This window comes from Lethenteron reissneri, chromosome 12 (genome assembly GCF_015708825.2).
Source record: "Lethenteron reissneri isolate LAM-NWPU_2019-01 chromosome 12, ASM1570882v1, whole genome shotgun sequence".
NCBI lineage: Eukaryota > Metazoa > Chordata > Hyperoartia > Petromyzontiformes > Petromyzontidae > Lethenteron > Lethenteron reissneri.
In genome coordinates, this window is record NC_083790.1 from 140898 (window position 1) to 160841 (window position 19944).

The window sequence follows — 19944 nt, forward strand, 5'->3', positions numbered from 1 at the left end:
TGAATCGTTGTGTGAGAGCGTTGTACTCATTGCAGAAATGTGCTGGAGCATTGGAATAGCTGTAAAAACATCAGAGTTAAACCTTGCCAGAGGAATGTGGAATGTTGCACTTCTGGCTCAGAACCACCTGTGTAGATTAGCACGAGAGACACTTTTTCAGAGCAGAGTTATTATAATTATCAGTGACTTCTCACCAGTTACCAGGGAGATGGGAGGGAGGTGGGTGAGAGAGATGGGACAGAGGGGGGGGGATGAATCGATGGAGGGAGGGAGTGAAATGCCACATCAGGACGAGACGCCATCCCCTCCGGACGCTGCCACTCTATTTGGCTCCGCAACTCCCCCAGGGCGAGTCTGCAGTGGCCACTGTACGAGTGTGAGAGTGCACTCCAGGGCCCCTCGGAGGAGCCTCGCACGCACTTAAGGCCCTCGCGTACGCATCCCCAGCCCCAACCCTACACGTGTGCCTGCACGAGTACGTGCATGCGTGTGACTGCCCATTGGTTATTTCCGTGCTGTGGCCATTGTTTACGGCGCGGTTCTCTTTCTCCCGGGTGGTACACTCGTGCGTGATTATCAGCGCACGGAGCTTCAGGGCTTGCGATTCCTGTGTGCGATGGGAGCGCCGTGTCGGAACGTGTCAGTTGTGTTTTATTTCACAAGGTGAAAACTCATTGGCCAGGTGTGCATGTTAATTGGCGTAAATATAATTGTCATTGTGGAGTGGTGATGCAATGGTTATCGACCCGAGTTTTATTTCCAAACCACGGCTATCAGTTGTCGAGCGGTATCTGGACTGGTATTAGGTTCCTTCACCGATTGGTACTGACCAGCATGGTGAGGTATGATCAAAGACAACCCCCTGTTACCGACACAACGTGGACGAGGCCTTCATCCAGCATTGGATTCAGAAAGAGCTGGAAACTATAACAGGGGTCCGGTCGTGTAAACCCCGACAACCCACACAGCGTGTCGAGACCCCCATCCAGCAATGGAGTGTCAGTAGGGCTTCACCTCTACGTTGAGCTATTCTCCTACAGCCCATATGGCTACAGTGCATCATATTGGAATTAATGCTTTGGTTGAAAAATATTCAAACTGTCTTGATTGTTGATGTTCTTTGTTGTCGTGAGTTGCCTTGACTGCTGGTTTACGATGTGCACTGTGTGGCTCTAAGGGCCCAGGTCTCGCTTTATAGACGAGACCTTTAGGCTCGGTGGACTTTCACGGGAAGTCCAAGTCCACGTTTATTTTCTTTAACCAACTCAAGAGACCAAGATAGGAGTCTCATTTGCGAGGGTGACCTGCGTCACGAAAATTGACAAAAGCAAAACAAATAGAAATAAAGCAGAAGAAGATACGTCTCCTGTAACGGACGTTTTCTCTGACAATTAACTTGTTGATACCAATCTGCTTACAGTCAGTGATCTCCTGCTGTTCAAACGAGCATTGAGGCATTGGTGCTCATCTCCTGTTGACAGCCCTGCAGAGCCAGTGGTGGAAATTCCAGTTTTCCTGTGACGGAGGCGTCTATCCATATGACAACCACTGTTGACTTCACTGTAAAGTGGTACCGATTTTATCGACCCATATATATGATTGGCTGATTAACCCCCAAACCAGGTTTTGATGTCACAACCCTCTGCTTGCGAGCCGCTTACTATACCGCTGAGCCTCCAAGTCGGCTAAGCCAAGGTGTCAAACGCTCGCTCGTGCCAGTAACGTAATCCCGCTCGCGGCTCGCGCTTTGCGGTGGCCGGAGGGTCCGGTGGCCGTGTTTGGCGTTCTATCTCTGGGGTCGTTACTGGGGTCGTTGTGTTGCTAGGATCGTTGCTATGGCGGCCGCGGTTCCTCCCGCTCTACCCGGGCGTGGACTCCGCCTCAGGTTGTGCGTGGTGCCGGCACTCGCTTCCTCCGACGGCGATGAACTTGATCGAATGCGACGTTTCGGCTCGGTGATTCAGCCGCTAATTCCAAGAACGCACCTTCCTGTTGCGGGACTTATCCGCTAATCTGCTTATCCGCCGCATGAGGCCATGTGTGGTGGTTTCCACATTTAGGTACCCGATGAATTTTCGTTGTTAACGGAGCTGAGTTGGTTATTTTACCAGTGTGGCCGGGAATTGACCAAACCTCCTAATGCAGCACTGTTCTTCTGAAAAGTACAAGTTGTGGATTTAAAACGTTTGTGTGCAGGAGTCGTGACGTGTTGGTTACGTGTGTGTCCATCGACCCCGGGGTTGCCCTTGCAAACCAGATGTCCGTCCATCTCATGGAATATTCCAGGGGACATATTTTAACAAACAATAAATTAACAGACCCACTGAGGTCTTCCTGGATAAGTACTTTTTGTTGGTGGAGTCGATAGGCCCGTCATCGCTATTGGCATGAGATGACACCCATCCGTGTGACCATCCAAGAACACTTCACACATTTACACAAACTACAAAAGACAATTGCTTTGAATGTCATCGGAGAGCTTGCCAACACCAATACCCAGATGTGTGTGGGTTTTTGGGCAGGACAGCCAGCGGAATAGTGTCACATGAGCATTCCAGTGTGTAAAACACATGTGGCGTTACACTGCACGCCAGTGTGGCGGGTGCAATTTCGTTACAACGCGTGGGTGTTAGAACGCAAGCACGTGGGTGTTAGAACATGAGTGCTCAACTCGTGCATCCGTATGTTACTGTACGCACATATATATCTACAGTAGAATTAATAGCGGATTACTGCCCTTTGTCAATCCTCTGCTGGATGAATGCCTACCCACGCCTTTGGCCGTAATGTGGGTTGTTTGGCCATACATCGCCATGCTGGACGGTGCCGGTTTGTTCAGACATCGCCAACGTTAGCCGCGTCCGGGAATCATTCTCAGGTCATCGCTGGGTTCACATCCCAGCGAGCCAACTCCTGTGCCAACCACCGTCGACGCAATCTGACGTGGTGAGTGGACTGGCTCGCCCAGCTTGTAGTGTTTCTCGTTCTGTTCTCGGGGCTGATGGCTTTGCATGTCTGATGCGGTCGTGGTGAAGTATGGGTGTAGGTCACTTGTCTCGGTTGGCGTCTGTGGATGCGTGGCGGAGGGGGCACAGAAAGAGGAACACGTGGAATTGGAGAACGTGAGTCATATGGAGACATAACGTTGACTGTTAGGAACATAAGCGGCCTCGCGCAGGACACGTCATCGCTAGAAGGGACGATGGCCATGGCAGGCGAGACTCGCAATGGAGCGGCATCCAAGGGCGGGAACGTGCCCGGGAGTATGCATACCGGGGAGACGGCGCTCTGGTGAAATCGTCTCGCGTGCCGGATGGAAACTGTGAGAGATGGCGACGGCTTGGGGGGGAGTGAGGCGTTCGTCCAGCAGCGGATAGAGCATGGCTGGTGATGATGAAAAGGAATTAGAAAATCATCTCCTTGCAGGACCCTCCTGAAAAAGAACCTTGGAACTCTTATTGAATAATTAATTCACGAACGATTGGTTCATGGCATCCTGGCAGCCAGCATGGATTCTCCACATCACAACAACAACAGCAGCAGCAACAACAACAGCAGCAGCAGCAATAACAACAGCAGCAGCAACAACAACAACAGCAGCAGCAGCAACAACAACAACAACAGCAGCAGCAATAACAACAGCAGCAGCAACAACAACAACAGCAGCAGCAGCAATAACAACGCTCTGAATTCATACAATGGCAGAATGCAGTCCCACGTGAGCCAAACAATATAATCAATTTGTAAATCGGATCGTAAGTCACACCGTGTAGGGGGGCGAGTTACTTCATCCCTTTCTGGGGGGTGCTGGTCAGCACACCCTGGCAAGGTCGTGGCGCCCATCCCCTGCTCCCCCCACTCCTTCATCCCTTTGAGTGTTCGGGAGGGGGGTGGGTGCTGGAGTTGCCGATGGTCGTGGTGAGGACGTTTGGAGATCCGCGTCGATACGAAACAGGAAGTGGTGAAAGGCAGAGAGACGATGTGCCATGACCCCCGGATAGATACACTGAGTGTGTTAAATAATGAAAACATTGCACTTGTAATGTCATGTGTTCACCAGCACGGTGAAGTATGGTCAAACATATGTCATGGGAAGACTTAATCCAGCACTGGATTAATGAAGGGGTGAGAATGATTATTCTAGGAAAGACTGCTTCTCAAGATTCCTTTTAAAAACGTTTTGAGTTTTTGGCCTCGTATGGGAGCAAACCCAACACAGCGTTGTTACTCTCAAACCTCCACACAGATAGATTTAATAATCCATTGCTCTACTGCCATCATGTGGCCACTTTGCTGCCCTAGCCTGCGATGTTTGCTATTCCTCGGCAGTCTCTCATCCACGTATTAACCAGACCGAAGCGTGCTAAGCTGGTGAAATCTAACGAGATCGGATACCTATCCAGGGTGTTTTTTGGGTGGTTGGGGGAATTTTAGAATTTTGTTTGCCGGGCGTTGCCGCTGCTGGTGCTGGTACGCGGAATTTTGGACAGCACTGTGGATTTTGGTTTTGACGGTGGCTCCTTCGGAACGGATTAGTGTGCATCCGTGCCGGAGGAAAGTGGGGGGGTCGTGACCTGACGGATGGATGTTATACCAGCGCCTCCGTGTCACCGCACGCCGCTGCTAGCAGGTTGGCCGGTCGGAGGGGCTAACGGCATGGGGGGGGGGGGGGAGAGCGAACGAGCACTCCGCACGTCCAGCTTGCCTGGCAGGTCCGCTAAAATGGCCCCGATGACTCCGCCTTTCTGGGAACACAATGGCCAGTACCAAGTCCCGCGAGAGAGGCGGGAACGGCGAGACCGAGCCCGCTCGTTGAACATCGGATTCAGTCGGCAAACAAAGCCGCTGCGCATTTCTGGCGTGATGCATTTTCCTCCGATTGTTACCCCTTGCTCCGCATCAGCATTAGCCGAGTCTGCTCCTTGCTCTTACAGCGTTGTCACTCACACTACGCTTCCCCTTTGCTGGGAAATGGTTGGGTCCGTGGAGGGAGGGGAGGGGTGTGAGTGGAGGGGGCAGAGAACACGAGCTGCTGCTGCTGCCACATCACAGTGCTGGCCGTTTTTCTACAGTGGCGCAGAGCGGCTCACTGTACCGGCCCGCCAGGGTTGTGAGCCGGTGCGCCCTGTGGCCACCTTGTCGTGCCAGGCGGCAGCTACCCACGTGGTGCGTCAGGTGGTAGGGGACGCAGTGTGTGTGCGTGTCACGGTGTCACGTGGTACTGCACCTGGCGATATCACCACTGCCCGATAACCTGCAGTGGCACCGCAATCCGCGCCGAGCGGCACTGATCACCAAGATCCGGGTGTTGCTAAAAGAAGCGACAGCTGAGGGGGGAGAGGAAGAGTGAGGGAAGAGGAGGAGGAGGTAATTACCGCCGCTGTCTCCGCCACCACCACCACCTCGCCCTGTCCACTCGGAGTGAGCATGGGTTCAAGCTGGAGTCGGTTCGCAAGCGCTTAGGGCAACGAGGACGGCGACCTGCGTTGTCACCGGGCCTGAATCACCACCGTTGCTAGGGGGATTCACCGGATCTCTTCTCGCCGGGCTGCCACCGCTCCCCTCACCGCCCCAAGACGACGGTTGACACGGGACTGTTGGATTAGGAACACGAGCTGCACCTGCAGCGATGTCATGAGCCGGGTTGACTCAGCGGACAAGCAGGACTGTGCGGGGAGCTCAGCGGACAAGTGGGAGCTGCTGGGGGCCGCCGTGTGGAGTCAAACCCAAGGGAGGTTGCATCGGCCGAACCCTAAATTTGCCGGCGCTGTCCGGTGCAGCTCGGTGTTAGAGGAACTCGACGGAACGGACTCAAAGGCGCAAGCCCGGATCTCATTGTGGTGCCGTCACTACCGGGGCATGCGTTGTTGAGCGGCGCCATGAAGACGGGAGTCGCTGGGTGACGAGGAGAGGGATGATTTCTGCGCCACCTCATCACGAGTCGCCAATTTGCGGCGTTTCTCAGCGGGCGCCTCATTTACGAAGCCTCGTTAGCGGTTGTGTAATGAGGAGGCTCGCAGCATTCCCAATGCGCGTGCTTCGTGGGAGCCAGGTGTCTCCTTTGATGTGTTAATTTGTGTTAATTATAAACGTGGCAAGGGGTGGGGACTTCACGCGAGTGGGAGAAGGGGGTGTGGCCAACTGGCGTTCTAAACAACGACCCCTCACGCTAAAAGATTAATTTTGCACCGAGTGACAACATCCCGGGTGGATCAACCACGACACCCAACTCACTGCCCAGCGGTTACCACGTGGACGGTGTTGCCAGCCGGGTAGATGAGAGGTGCGCGTGTCAGCGAACGAGCGACTGAGCTGCCGGTGCAGGTGAACGGCTGCACGGGTGCGTAGGTCGGATCTCCTACGTTCGTCGTCTTGCTTGGGACCAATTTGGCTGACGCTTCCCGTCGGCCGTGCGTGCCATGGCGCCGATCGGCTCGTGCCGCGTGTGCGGGCGCAAGCTGCAAGGCAAGCAGCGGCGATGGCTGTTCCGGGGTCCTCACGTCCCACCAGGCCGCCCCCCCTCCTCGCCCGGCCCCCCCGGATCCCCCGCGGCCTCCCCGCGCCGCCCGGAGCTGCACGTGGCGCTGGCGCACGTGACGCGTTGCCCGGTGCGGCCCGGCGATGGCGCCTCGCCCTTCGCCTGCTCCAAGTGCGCCTTCATGCTAGAGCGCGTGTACCGCTACGACGCGGTGGGGGCGCGCGTGCAAGCGCTGTCCCTGCAGCATCTGCGCCGTCTGCTGCGTGAAAAGGAGCAGCTGGTGCAGTGCCTGCTGCACCTTTACGGCCGCACGCAGGGCCCCATCGACGGCACCATCGGTGACGACGTGGCGCTGGCGGACGCCCGCTACGACGCGCTGCTCCGTGCCGACCTGGAGCTGTCGGCGTTCGAGTGCTGGGCGGAGCCGGGACCCGACACCTCCGACGGGCCGCCATGCCGCGGCCGGCGCTGCGCCTGCTGCTCGGGACTGCGCGTGCCAGACTGGGGCTACGAGTCGGTGTGCGGCGTGCCACGCCGGCTGCAGCACGGAACCAACGTCGGTGCCGCCGCAACATTCAACGGTGCCGTTTCACCGAGCGGCGAAGAAGACGACACCGAGGATTGCTGCTCAGCGTCTCTGCTAGTCTCTGCGAGCGTGTGCAGTGACGGCGCCGGCAGCGAGGTGGCGCCGTTTCTCGCCGTGCCGGATCAGGAAGAATCGCCTTTCCGCCGAGACGATGGTAGTTTTCTGAATTCCACGGACCTATCGAAGGCCTCATCTGCTGGGGAGCTGGTGCCCGATGGGGCGATCCCCTCTCATAGGTGCCCCTTGCTGCAGGGGGAGCACCACTCCACCACCTTCAGCAGTCGCTGCTTGTGCCGCGACTTAGACAACTCGACGCAGGCTCCTTTGTCGCTGGCGGAAAACCCGGACCCCGGGCCCTGTCCCCTCTCAGAGGTGCTGCATGCCATGAGGGACATCGGATTCAGGCCGGTGCGTGGCGCCGTCGGGAGCCGGCTGCCAGTGCTGGTGCGGCTGCCCACCATCGTCCCCGCCACGAGGGGCAGTCCCCCCGTGCCAAATGCCCTCAAGCACACGCCATCTCCGGCCCCCCCCTCCGTGCCCCCGCCGTGCTTTCGCCGGCTGGGCGCTGACGACAATGACGACGACGATGACGACCGGTGTAGCCTCTACGAGGAGCTGATTGATGACCTCTGTGAAGAGTATTTGCCCTTCCAGTGCAAGGTACGGGGTCCCGGAGGTCGCGATGGCATGAAATCATTGGCCAGTTCGGTATTCGCCCGGTTCGTATTGCCGGCCCAGTGCGAGAGCAACGGCTCGTAGTGAGAAGGTTGCGAGTTCAAATCCTGTTTTGGGGTTGACAAAATGAGCACCACTGAGGAAATCAACAGTGGTGGTCTCCATTTTCCATCCCTGACTCTCAGGGCTCTGAGTAGGGGGATGAGCACCACCTCAATGTTAAAAATCACTTGAAATTTTCTCATTTATAGCGCAAGGCTTTCATCAGGAAAGCGGTTTCACATACGTCTATAATGTGCAGTCATGGCGCATTTGGGAGGGAGTGATGCTGGCTTGGCTCAGTCCGGTAATTTGCGGTGTAATTTTAAAAGTTGGCAAATTTGGACTGGCACGCCGGCACGGCGCACGAGTGATGTCACGGAATCTTTAACGTCTACTCTGACGCAGAGAGCGCGTGTGTTTTTACGCTTGGTATACACACAATACGCCTGTGGCGTTAACCAGGGGCGGCTCGCATCACGACCCTCTGCTGCAAGCGGCCAATGCACGACCACTCCGCCACGTCACCGCTCTATCAGGGGAAGTCGAGCCTGGGACCTCCACTCCCAGCGCCAGTGGTGGGGGGCGGAGGGCGGGGGCGCTGCCGTCACTTGGAGTGGCCGGGGGGAAAATTGATCCGGCTTGTGCGTAACCCGAGCGACGACGGCGGCAGAGGAGGCAGTGGCGGAGGTAGCGCCACTCCCGCTCTGTCACCTCCACCGCCGGCTCAGGAAATGCCACACACCTGTGGCACCCCCCTAACCCCGTGGGGTCGCAGCACAATCGACGGGTTGGGGGAGCTTAGCGGCCTGGGGAATGCGACCTCTGACCCCTGTTAAATGTTGGGTGAGTGAGTGGGGAGTGGTGGTGGCGGCGGCACGCTTGTAAAGCCCCGGCACGTGCGGTGCCGGCTGATGGATCACCGAAATGAGAGCTGTGCGCGCGGATAGAGGGAGAGCCGGGTCTAGCGGGGCTAGCAGAGGGAGCACGGGAAACTCCTAATGGGGCCGTAAATGCGTCGGGGCCATTCCCAGGAAGCTCGTTAAGAAAACCTATCCAAACGGCACTAATCTTGCCTCCCCGCTCGGTCTCCTTGCTCACTTTCTGTCGTTGTTTAATTTGAACGAACGATGTGGGTCAAGAGCGGCGTTTGCGCGCGTGCCTGGGCGTGTGTGCACGCGTGTGCTCATGAGCACGTGCGTGCGTTTGTGTGTGTCTGCGTGTTGAGTGTGAGTGTTGTGGTCCCAGTGACCTAAGTGATTTTGCCTTTCTGGCCGTAGATGACGTGAGTGCCTGCATATGCATGTGTTCGCACGCTTGGGTGCATACATCAATTCTATAACTGTTCGCTTAAAATTACACCACAAATTTGCTTGTGAGGATTGTTCATTAACTTTCCGGGGATTGGACCAAATAATTGGCGCCTTGTTTAAAATTTGCACACCGCATGACACTTTTACTTATTTGGCTCTATCGGGTGGTGAAGGGTCTTGAGACACATATTTGGCCGGGTCGTCATCATTATTATCGCCATTCCACAGAAGATGACCGAGGAGCGGGAGGAGGAGGCCGGGCGGCTTCAGCGCTCTGCCGGGGAGATGGCGGCCGCGTTGGCGAAGGCGCAGGCGGAGGCGAGGGAGCTGCAGGAGCACGTGCGCCAGCTGGAGAGTGCCGGCAAGGTGCGTTGCAGGGTCCGCCGGCGGTCACACGGTTGCAAGGTCACCAGCAGAGTCGCCAGTGGCGTTGCTGTCGGGAGACGGCCAGATTTGTGTTCTGCCAAGCAATAGCGTGAGAAGTTAACTGGTGGACTGTGGTGCTGGGCTACCATCAGGGCTGCTTTAAATCGGTAGGTATGTGGTGGCCTTAGCGACAAGTTGTTTGCCACATATTCTGGATTATCAACGACCCGGGCAATATTATCAGTGAGGATTAACATAGAGACCCATAGATTCAAATGGAGACCTATAGATTTGCATGGAACCCTGTAGAGCCTACGTGTTAAACCCTGTAGACTTTCATTAAAATCCGTACACTTCCAGAGAGACCCATAAACTTGCATGGAGACTGATCGACTAGTATAGAACCACATAGGTTTGAATAGACTCGTGTAGATGCTCATACACAGACACTCATAGATGTGCAAGGCCTCAACTAGAGCCATATCCATTGGGGTTGGTGAACCGGAGAATACCGAGGTGAGAAACGAAGGCCTGGTCCCCCTATCTGAGGGAGTTGCTTCTGCTGCCACGGCAGGAGCTGCAGGAGAAGCTGGCGGAGATGGCGTCGGAGCTGCGAACGCAGGAGCAGAACGCGCTGAAGCGAGACCGTGCCATCCAGGGCCTCTCGCTCGCCATGAAGGCCAAGGACAAAGAGGTGTGCGGTGATGCGCCCGGTGCTCGCATGCGGCCCCCTTCGCTCAGACACCACAGCCCCACACTTCCACCTTTCCAGACACGCACCACACACACGTGCACACACACGGACACGCGCACATACCTTCAAACACACCGCGAAGAAACAGGCAGCGGCCACACCTGGCACGCACACCCCGTGTGGCCTAAATGCACGCCGCTCAACACGCGCACCGCACGACCGCAGCGTCAGCGCTTTACAGCAAACACGATGCCCACGCACCCATGTGTCTCGAGCATCGCTCGCACCACCACGCACCCCGACGGGGCCGGATGCCGCCGCCCCTGCCCATCCCATTCCCATACCGCCGGTGCTGGCGTCTGTGCCGTTGCCGATCCTGGTGTCGCTGCCGCTGTTTCAGATCTCGGAGCTGTGCGAAGAGTTGGAGAACCGCGACGCGGCGCTGGTGAAGGCGCGTGACGCCACGCACAAGGCCCAGCTGCAGAAGTTCCACGTGCGTCATACTCAGCGAGTGTACACAACTCTCGCATCAGCTGCAGCAGCAGTATCAGCAGCAGTATTTTAATTTGCAACACCGTCTGCAACAACAGCAGGAGTAGTTATAAGAGCATAATCATCTTCATAATTATCATCAAGTCATCGGCACCGTCATTAGCAGCAGCATGAACAGCCGTGTTATTGTTGGCGGAACACTTGGTACAGTTCCTGGTGCAATTAGGATTATTATCGCGCCCAAGTGATGTAACTGTTGTGCCCGGGTTGGTTTTGGGCGACTCACCCATGTAGCCGGTCTTCAAGAAGTCGTATCCCGAATAGCCACACAGCTCTCTACTTTATTTGTGTTTATAGTGGATTCATAGTGTCCCCCTGTTTACGGGCAGTCGGACGTGCGGACACGTGGACAGACAGACAGATGGACGGTCGGACGGACAGACTGACCAACAAACGGACGGAGCCGATGTTAATGGTTTCAACCGTAGTCGGAAAGCTTTACAAATTGAACCTGCACCATGCCATTAAACCATCAAGCCGAGCCTTACCCTGGCCTTTGACCCCGTGACCTCGGCCCCGACCCCGCAGGGAGCGGAGGAACAGCACGCGCTGCTTACGCAGAAGGAAGAGGAGCTGTGCGAGCTGCGCGCGGCCACGCAGCGCTCGCTCACCGAGACACAGCGCGCCCAGCGGGCGCTGCGCCGTGCCGACGAGCGCCTCGCTGACGCCACGGCGCAGAGGGATGCCGCCGAGGAAGAGAAGGAGGGCGCCGTGCTGGAGCGCCAGCGCGCAGAGCGGGGCGTGCAGGTGAGCCGCTGTGTGGCTGTGCCTGCGTGAATGAGTGAGTGACATACTCCGAGCAACTATTAAAGCTCGTGGGCGGGCCGATGCCACACGTTCCCTCATTCTCACCGAGCGTCGTCGCTCCTCTTCCTCCTCCCCCTGCATCGCCATCTCTTCCCAGGAGCTGCGCTCGGAGCTGGAGCGAGCAAAGCGCGAGCGGCGTGAGCGGGAGCTGGAGCTGGTGCAGGAGCACGAGTCGCACCGGCGCGACTGTGAGCACCGTTTGGCGTCGCATGAGTTGCTGGTGCGCAGGCTCACCGACAGCCTGGCCGACCGCGACCGCCTGCTGCAGGTACGGCCGCGGTTCTTAACGGCCTTGTCGGAGACAGTAAGGCGATACCGCCGATTGATTGAGGCGAGGGTACGGGTCTCTACTGCGTGACCCGAGGGCAACGAGTGGATGGTCCCAGCCCGGTCGCCAGTGACCGCGCGTGAGAAATGTGGTTTGTCACTTGGCCACACGCAGAGGCGGTTAGAAGGCGGTACCTTCCAGTTCCCTACGTTGTGTAGCACGGGGCGACGGTGGACCGCTGCTTGCTCTGAGATGTCCCAAGGGAAACGTGTCGATGTCAAGGCACAACTGACATAGAACCAGAATGAGAGCAACATCAAGGGCCTTGCGTCCCCATCGCAGCGGTGGCGCTATGGCAGGTGCCTTCACGGGTTGTTTGGTTTGTGTGGTCGTTTGATTGCGGTTGTGCAGGAGTACACGGAGCTCCTACGAGGCTCGGACCAGCTCCCCGACGGGAAGGGCACCCTCATCGCCGCCCTGCAGCAGCGACTCAACGAGCAGCACCAGCTGCTGGAGGTGCGGAGCTCCCTGTTTGCTCACGCACGTGCACACAGACAAATATCCCCCGTGTAGGTCACGTTCATTGTTGGGGCAAGGGCTTGCTAGCGAGCACCTGTGAAGGCTGACAGTGCATGAGTGGGTGGTTTGGCCAGCACCACGTCCCGGCAGCCTTTGTCTTCCTAATTATAATGTTTTGGACGCCACATGCCAGGTATTTTGAGCCGACCGAAGGGATATTTGTCACTGAAACTCAGGTTGCCGGGTTAGTCGCACAGCATGCTAATCGCTGCGCCAACGCTCCCCAAACACGTGTGTACAAACACACTCGGAGCGTGAATCAATACGACCGATTTATAAACCATATGTTTATTTTACTAAGTAGATTTCTGAGATATGCTACTGCAAGGTTACGTCATCCCACTCAAGGATAAAGAAAAATCATGCATTGAAAACTGGAATCTCGACGCCAGGCGATGACATCTTATGGAGGAATAGCAACTTATCACCAAGTGCTTACAACGGGAGGGTGGGGGGGGGGAGCGGCGAGGGATGGGGGGGGTAAGGGGGCGGCAACGAGTCGCTTACCGTGGCCGTCGACAGGAGGTGGTGCTGTCCCGGCGGTAACCGTGACGTCCGCTGGTGCCCGTGTGCCGCGTAGAGAGCGGACGAGGCGAGGAGTGCGGCCCTGCAGCACAAGGAAGCGGAGATTGTGGAGCTGCGGCGGGAGCTGGCGGAGCGCTCGCGCGACCTGGAGCGCCTGCGTGCCCTCCTCGCCGGCAAGGACGAGACGATCCAGGCAAGCGACGCCACCCATACGCTCGCTCGCTCGCCCATTCACCCACCCGCTCACCCTCTCACCCACTCGACCGCCCGCTCACCCTCTCGTCCATGCCTGTGGACGCGCTCCCTCACATCGTCTCCACCCGTCGCGACCTTGTCGCCGTCGTCATCGTCACCATCTCACCACCGCCGTCACCGACGCCGGCTCCCTGACCGCGGCGGTGGCGCTGGCGCGAACAGGGTCTGGACGAGCTGATGCGGGAGCGCGACGCGGAGCTGCAGAGGCTGGCGTCGGCGCTGAAGGAGACGCGACGCGCACGCGACGAGGCGGGGGAGGCGCTGGACGGCTCGCTGGCGGACGCGGAGCGGGCCCGCGCCTTGCTGGCGCAGCGCGAGACCGAGCTGGAGGTGCGACGCCGCCCGCGTTGGCACGGTTGCACGCTCGCGCTCATACAAATACGCACGCACGGCCCGTACGCGCGCGCTCGTGTACGTGCACATACGCACGCACTCGTACGTACATACACAACGATACAAGCAGATACCCACTGGGCATAGACACATCCACACAGATACACACGCCTACACTCACGCAAACCCATTCAGCGACTGTCATCTATGAGCCCTTGTATCCGTGTGTATCTGTGTACATGCACCAGGCGGCGCGCCAGGCCCTGCTGGAGCGGGCCGAGGTGGGGGCGCAGGAGCTCGTGCGCCAGCTCACCGAGCGCCTCGCCGACAAGGAGCGTCTGCTGGAGCAGGCGCTGTCCGAGGGGGGGCGCCCAGGCGGCGACGCGCCGCGCGAGGGCCGGCGGCTCGCCGAGCTGCTGGCGCAGTTGCGCGACAAGGAGGAGTGCCTGGAGGTCAGGATCCTCTCCGGCTCACTCGCTCGCTCGCTCGCTTCGTTGCGCGCTCGCTAGGTCCCGCGCTCGCTAGCGAGGGGGGGGGAGGCAGGCACGCCCAATCAATGCAGGGGCCACCACCGATGTCGCCGCTCTCAGCCGAACGAGAATTCCCCACGATTATCCCAATCGCACTATCGCCGTCGCGTCCTGAGGCGAAGTCGAGGGCGGCACTCCCACCCACTGCCAGACAAGAATCGTGTCAGTCGCATGATCGTTCAACTCGTATTTGGCCAGATTAAGTGCCTAATGGTTTGAATGTGATGGGGTTTATTTTTCGTTGTGTGCAGTCATTGGTGTTTGGGTCATTAACTCACAACTCTTTAGAATCCGGTTATTGGGAACCTGGTTCTTGAGAACCCAGTCGAACCCAGGCACTCGGCAGCACCGGCTCGGCATCCCTGACCTCTGTGCCACCCGGCCATCTGCCTAAATGTGTCACGGCTTCTTTTTGGTCTCGCCCGTTGCCGTTGTGTGTAGGCCGAGCGCGCCGAGCGGGCGCGCCAGCAGCGGGAGATGGAGCAGCTCCGGCGCCGGCTGGCAGAGGCCGGGGGAGAGCGGTGGACGGAGAGGGAGGGAGACGCGGAGAGGGTGAAGGAGGGGGATCCGGGCCAGGAGACGTTGACGCACGTGGAGCTGGGACGACTCCATGCCGTGCTGCAGGAGAAGGACTCCATCATACACGTGCGTCTTTCGCGGAGACGGAACGATGAATGAATGCGTGTATGAGTGTGTGTGTGCAGATGAGCGAATGCATTAATGGGTGTGCAAATGAATGTATGATTGTAAGGATGAGTGAATAAATAACAGTGAGAGAATATGTTATTGAATGACTCAATTACATTTGTGTCAGCAAATGAGTATAGCGTCTACATTCAGCCAACCCCGTCTCAAGACTGCGCCTTCCCCTACCACCGTTCCTACCGCGGGGCCCTGCGTGTCGGGGTTCGGTGGCGATGGCTGTGCGCGCGTGTGTGCACGCTCTGTTGAAGGCCATACGGGGGCCCCTTTGCCTCTGCGTGGGCGGTGCAGAGGCTTGTGGAGAACGGGCAGGAGAAGGACCGGCTACTCACCCTGGTGCAGGCGCCGCCCCGGACGCTGGAGCTAAAGCAGACGCTGCGCATCTTGAAGGACGAGCGGGGTACGGAGCGGTGTACAGAGCGGTGGGCACCGAGGGGCGGGAAGAGGAGAAGCTTGCCCGTTGCCTCGCAACGTTCGGGACCGGCGCCACCGCTCCTGCGGAGGAAGGCGCCACTGCGTTTGGCAGACGCAATCTGCGGTCACTTCGCAAGCAGAGGGCGACGTTGTGTTGAGATCCGTTGTTTAAGGGCGCCTTTCAAATCTAAACGATTATTATCATTGCCGTGTGTGATCCCGATTGAGTTATTTGCGGTGTAATCTTTCGGATTTGGCAAATATGAACTGTGACGCCGCCACACAATGGCCTGCTCGTTTGGAATGACATCACAGAGATCTGTAACATCCTCGGCCAATATTCGTACAGAGTGACATCTGAACCGTTACTGGGCACCCTACTCTGTTCGCCAACCCAAACCGAGCAGCTCGGTGAAGTATGGTCAAACCACCCCCGTTACTGCCACGGCATGTGAAGACCATCCAGCAGTGGATTGACAACGGACTTTAATTCATATCGATATCTTGATGTGATTATTGTGAAGATTAATGACAAAGGCGTTGGGTTATTTTTCCGATCGCTTCTCTCCGCAGACAAAGAGACCCGGCAGAATTTGTTGGGCGAGGAGGAGGAGGAGGAGGAGGACGACGAGGATGATGTGGGCTGTCACGAGGAGGATGAGGAGGACGAGGAGGAGGAAGAGGAGGGTGGTGACGATGACAGGACTGTACCGCCCCGCGCCGTTCGGAGGCGAGGGAGCCCCGCGGCGGGGCGAGCGGCCCTCCGGCATCCGCTGGCGTCGTCCCCCGAGGCCTCGCGGTCCCAGGGAGCGCTTCGGCCAACGCAGGAGGTGGAGCTCTTGAACAAGGAGGTGGATCGGTTGACACAGGAAGTGCACCGGCTGACACAGGAAGTGCTGCTTCTGCGAGTGCGGAGTCCAAGGAACCCGGTCGGAGCGAAACCGGAGACCGGCAGCGACGCCCACGAGGTGAGTGAGAAAGCCCACTCCTAGGTCAGCTCAGCCTAATAAGAGCACCCGGTGTGGTGTGTAAACATCAGCAGTCGGGAGTCAAAAGGCGGCCAGGCGCGTCCCTGGCCACACCACCTTCTCGTGCACTTTGCCGGCCTTGGTAACATCACTTACCCGCGCAATCTGCACGGCTAAACGGGCTACGTATGTTTAACTTATTTTGCACCTTACGTAGGCATGTTAATCGAAGGTACGTCTTTGTCTCGTGTGCAGCTCCTCTTGATGGAGCAGGAACAGGAGGGTGGGAAGCTGCAGCAGCTGCTGCACGCAGAACAGCAGGTGTACCAGCACCTGGCTGCCCTGCCGCAGCATGCGGACAGGTGAGTGTCTCACACGCGCGCACGCCTTTGTGGTGAGCTGTTGCCTATTACACTCCTACTTCTGGAACAACAACCTCCATTGGCGTGGACTGAGACGACCTGTGCCATCTCGCTGCATTGTCACCGCCCGGCCCTCCGCTCGTCACTTCCAATGGCACAAAAATGTCCTTCACGAGCCTCCTCCACTCGCGCACAGCCTCTTGGGCAGTGGGCAATACACAATAACAATGACCGCCATTAAGTGGGGGGGGATGTCACCACTTTGTTTGCGCCAGGCTAGGTGCACTATAAGGCCGTCACGTGAAGTGAGGAAGTCTCGCCACTGGCAGGATGTCACGGGACAGACCCAGGCGGTTTGGGTTGACTGAGATGTGATCACCTGCGTGGAGTCGTATAATTATCTTTTAGATTTCCTGACAAGAACAGCGGCAGCATCGCACGGTGAGTACTCAAATTGTCCTCGCCGAGTTGTGCCGTGCTAACTTCTCCGTCCCGGCGCCGCCACAGCCGCAGCCTGCAGGAGGAGCTGGCACGCGTGCGGACGCTGCGACTGCAGCTGCTGGACGGGCTGCGCGCCAATCGCGAGCTGCGGCACAACCTGGAGGAGCTGTCGCGCGAGCTGGAGACCTCGCCAGGTGGGGCGGGGGGCGACCGCCCTCGGGAGGCTTAGCGAGCGGCCGTGCGGTCGCGACGTCGTCGTGTCCTTCCTCGCCGATCGTGCGATGGGTGGGCAGGTTGAGGGGTTAGCGGAGGTGGCTCCAGGCCAGCGCACCTCGGCCTCGCTCGCTCAGCCGGACTACCGGGCTGCCCCCGTAGTCTGGTTGCTCCGTTCAACCGTAGCCCAGCAAGTATGTGCGACGTTACGTGTCGTGGGTGTGACGTTAGAGGTCGTGGGTGCGACGTTACGTGTCGTGGGTGCGACGTTGGGGGTCGTGGGTGCGACGTGAGGGTGAGACGGGTGATCAGTTATAGTTTTTAATGCAGACCATTCCAGGCAAATGGAGAAGTTTGGAGAAACGAGATGGGGAGGAGAGGTGGCGGCCATGAGGTGGGTGGTGGTGAGGGTTGTCGTGAAGTTTTAGTAATTTATGATTGCACTGTTTATGTTGTTAGGAGGTTGATCTGTTTACAAACGCGCACAAGTGCGCAGGTACATACGCACGTAGATGCCTACACGCACGGGTTCATACCCGTTCATAGCCACACCGCCAAGCGCACGCACACACACACACGCGCGGCCTGCCACTGTGACATCGCTGTTGTTACTAATGGAATCTGTCTGCCTGTCGAGTGTGTGTGTGCGTGCACGCTGTCTGCGTGCGTGTCTGTACCAATTAACCCCGGGTTTATTGTGTTCAACTGCTCGTCTCTCTCTGAAAACATTTTACGAGTGCAATAGCATTGCAAAGCTGCCTCGCCCCGCTGCAGGCTGGACACGAGTGGGAGGCACGGCGGGTACACGGGGTTTGTTCAGTAGTTGAATGTCCCGTTTCTTTTTGATAATTAAACTCCTCCCTGTGCCCATTTACGTTCACTCCATTTGATGATTGTTTACTTTACAAAGCATTGCACACACACACAACAAAGACAAAGATCCCCCGTATAGCCTGAACAGACTGTTGGGGAAAGTGCTATTAGCAAGCACCTATGAACGTCGGCACAGCACACGAGGGGGTGGGTGGCCAACACCACGCCTGGCCGCCTTTGTCTCCCCAGTGGTGATGTTTACACACCATACCAGGTACTCATTTGAGGCCGAGTCGAGAGGCCCAGATCCCGTTCAGATATTCGTCACTGGTGTTGGCTGTAGAGAGACCGACACAATGGCACACAAACAAAAACCATAGGGACATTGGACAGAGCACATTCCGTCAGGAGGGGAGGGTAGAATGCTGAACGTCCATGTGAAGACCTGCACTTGTCGAGTTTACACGGGGTCGAGGAGGGTAATGTTAGTTGTACGGATGGGTCTGTGTGTGCGAGTGCACGGTAGCCGAGTCGCCTGTCGAGGCTCAGCGCGCGTCACCGCTAATCCCTGAATGTAAACGCGCGCGGAGCCGAGCGGCGTCGTCATCGTCACCCCTAATAAACAAACACGCTGCAAGTTCACACGGCACACTCGCCCTTGTGTTGCATTCCCCCCACCCCAAACCCGGCCCACCCACCGTGGCTCAACAAGGGGGGGGGGTCAAGACGCCCCCCCACAAAACCCAGGCCACAAAGGTCCTGGCCCAGTCATTGTAGCTGTGCCGGCCAAAGCCACTTCACTGTGTAAACTGAATCGCAAGTACGCCCCTCCCGGTGGCACCGCCCGGGGTGTCTCGTTGTCCCCGGATGCCGAGGCTCCGAGACGGATGACGTTATTGGTTAAGGGCCCCTTTGCGTGGAGTGGTGGTGCAGCAGTTAGCTCACTGCGCTGTGAACCCAGCCACCTGTGTTCGATTTCCGACCACTTCTAACAGTCGTGGCAAGTGATATCTGAACTGATACTGGGCTCCACCCACCCTGCTCTTTACGAACCCACATTGACCAGCTTGGTGAAGTATGATCACACAACCCTCATGACTGATACAGCGTGCCGAGGCCTCCATCCAGCAGTGGATCGATTAAGGGCTGTGAATGATGAAGGGCTCATTGAGACCAGAAGTCTCTGGCGCAGCCACACTGCTGCCCTTCCCACATTGCCTGTCATGCCATCACCGAACCTGACCAGACCATCAACCAAAGCAGTGAACCACCGTGAACTCTATGCGAGTCTGCAGGTCTCTGCATTCTGAAAAATTCAACTGAGCCAATCGGATTAATCCACCGACTAAAGCCCTTTGCTGGCTAAACCTAACCGGACTTAGGCTCGTGAGTCGCTATTCATCCAGCCGTACACGAGAGAGAGCCAGGCCCGTGTGACACTTCCAAGATCCTGTCCTTGCTTTGTGCTCCCCTTATGGTGATCCTTAAGAGGGGAGTGAATGGGCCCTCCGCTACAGGACATGGGGACCCACATCAGGGCCTTGAGCTCGTTGCGGCCACACGCCCTTTGTGGCAGTGGCCCAATCGTACGGTTGGGGGTGGCGGTTGAACAAAGAAATGAGTGAGCGAGCGAGTCCACTTGGCTGGCTGAGAGTGGTGCCCATCACCTGCCAGCGAGCATTCAAATCGGCACGGGAGCTGAGATGACGCACGCCAACACGCGCTTCCCTGCGTAGCAACCGCAACAGAAAATCACAACAGAACGACTCCCACCACCCACTTGGCTGGCTGGGAAGTCAGCCGGGCATTCCCACCGTGGGATGAATGGACGTAAATCCTTGACTACCAGTGGCGCAGCTATCTAGTGCAGGCGGTGCAAAGGCACACGGACCCACGGCCGAAGAGGTCCGGTGCTGGGCTACGAAGAGATGGGCAGGAAGCCTCATTGAATTCCTTGCACCAGAGGCTACGCCAACCACGCTATGCCACGGATACCACACTATGCCACGCATATAGACTCGCATAAAAGCC

The 19944-nt window shown here is 57.6% G+C and overlaps 1 protein-coding gene across 5 annotated transcripts in view; it reads left to right on the top strand.

Annotated features, from left to right (window-relative positions):
• Positions 1–5048: 5048 nt before the first annotated feature.
• Positions 5049–19944, top strand: part of LOC133341680 (myomegalin-like) — a 31213-nt gene continuing 16317 nt past the window's right edge. For 4 of the 5 annotated variants that reach the window (XM_061550272.1, XM_061550275.1, XM_061550273.1 and 1 more), the window contains exons 1-15: positions 5049–7724; positions 9320–9457; positions 10032–10151; positions 10552–10644; positions 11232–11450; positions 11608–11778; positions 12190–12294; positions 12938–13075; positions 13300–13467; positions 13719–13922; positions 14442–14645; positions 14994–15102; positions 15690–16084; positions 16340–16446; positions 16954–17081. In XM_061550272.1, coding sequence (XP_061406256.1) covers positions 6420–7724; positions 9320–9457; positions 10032–10151; positions 10552–10644; positions 11232–11450; positions 11608–11778; positions 12190–12294; positions 12938–13075; positions 13300–13467; positions 13719–13922; positions 14442–14645; positions 14994–15102; positions 15690–16084; positions 16340–16446; positions 16954–17081 — 3604 coding nt within the window. In that variant the 5' untranslated portion in view covers positions 5049–6419. The remainder of the gene's footprint in view (positions 7725–9319; positions 9458–10031; positions 10152–10551; positions 10645–11231; positions 11451–11607; positions 11779–12189; positions 12295–12937; positions 13076–13299; positions 13468–13718; positions 13923–14441; positions 14646–14993; positions 15103–15689; positions 16085–16339; positions 16447–16953; positions 17082–19944) is intronic. The other variant, XM_061550276.1, reaches the window with a different exon arrangement.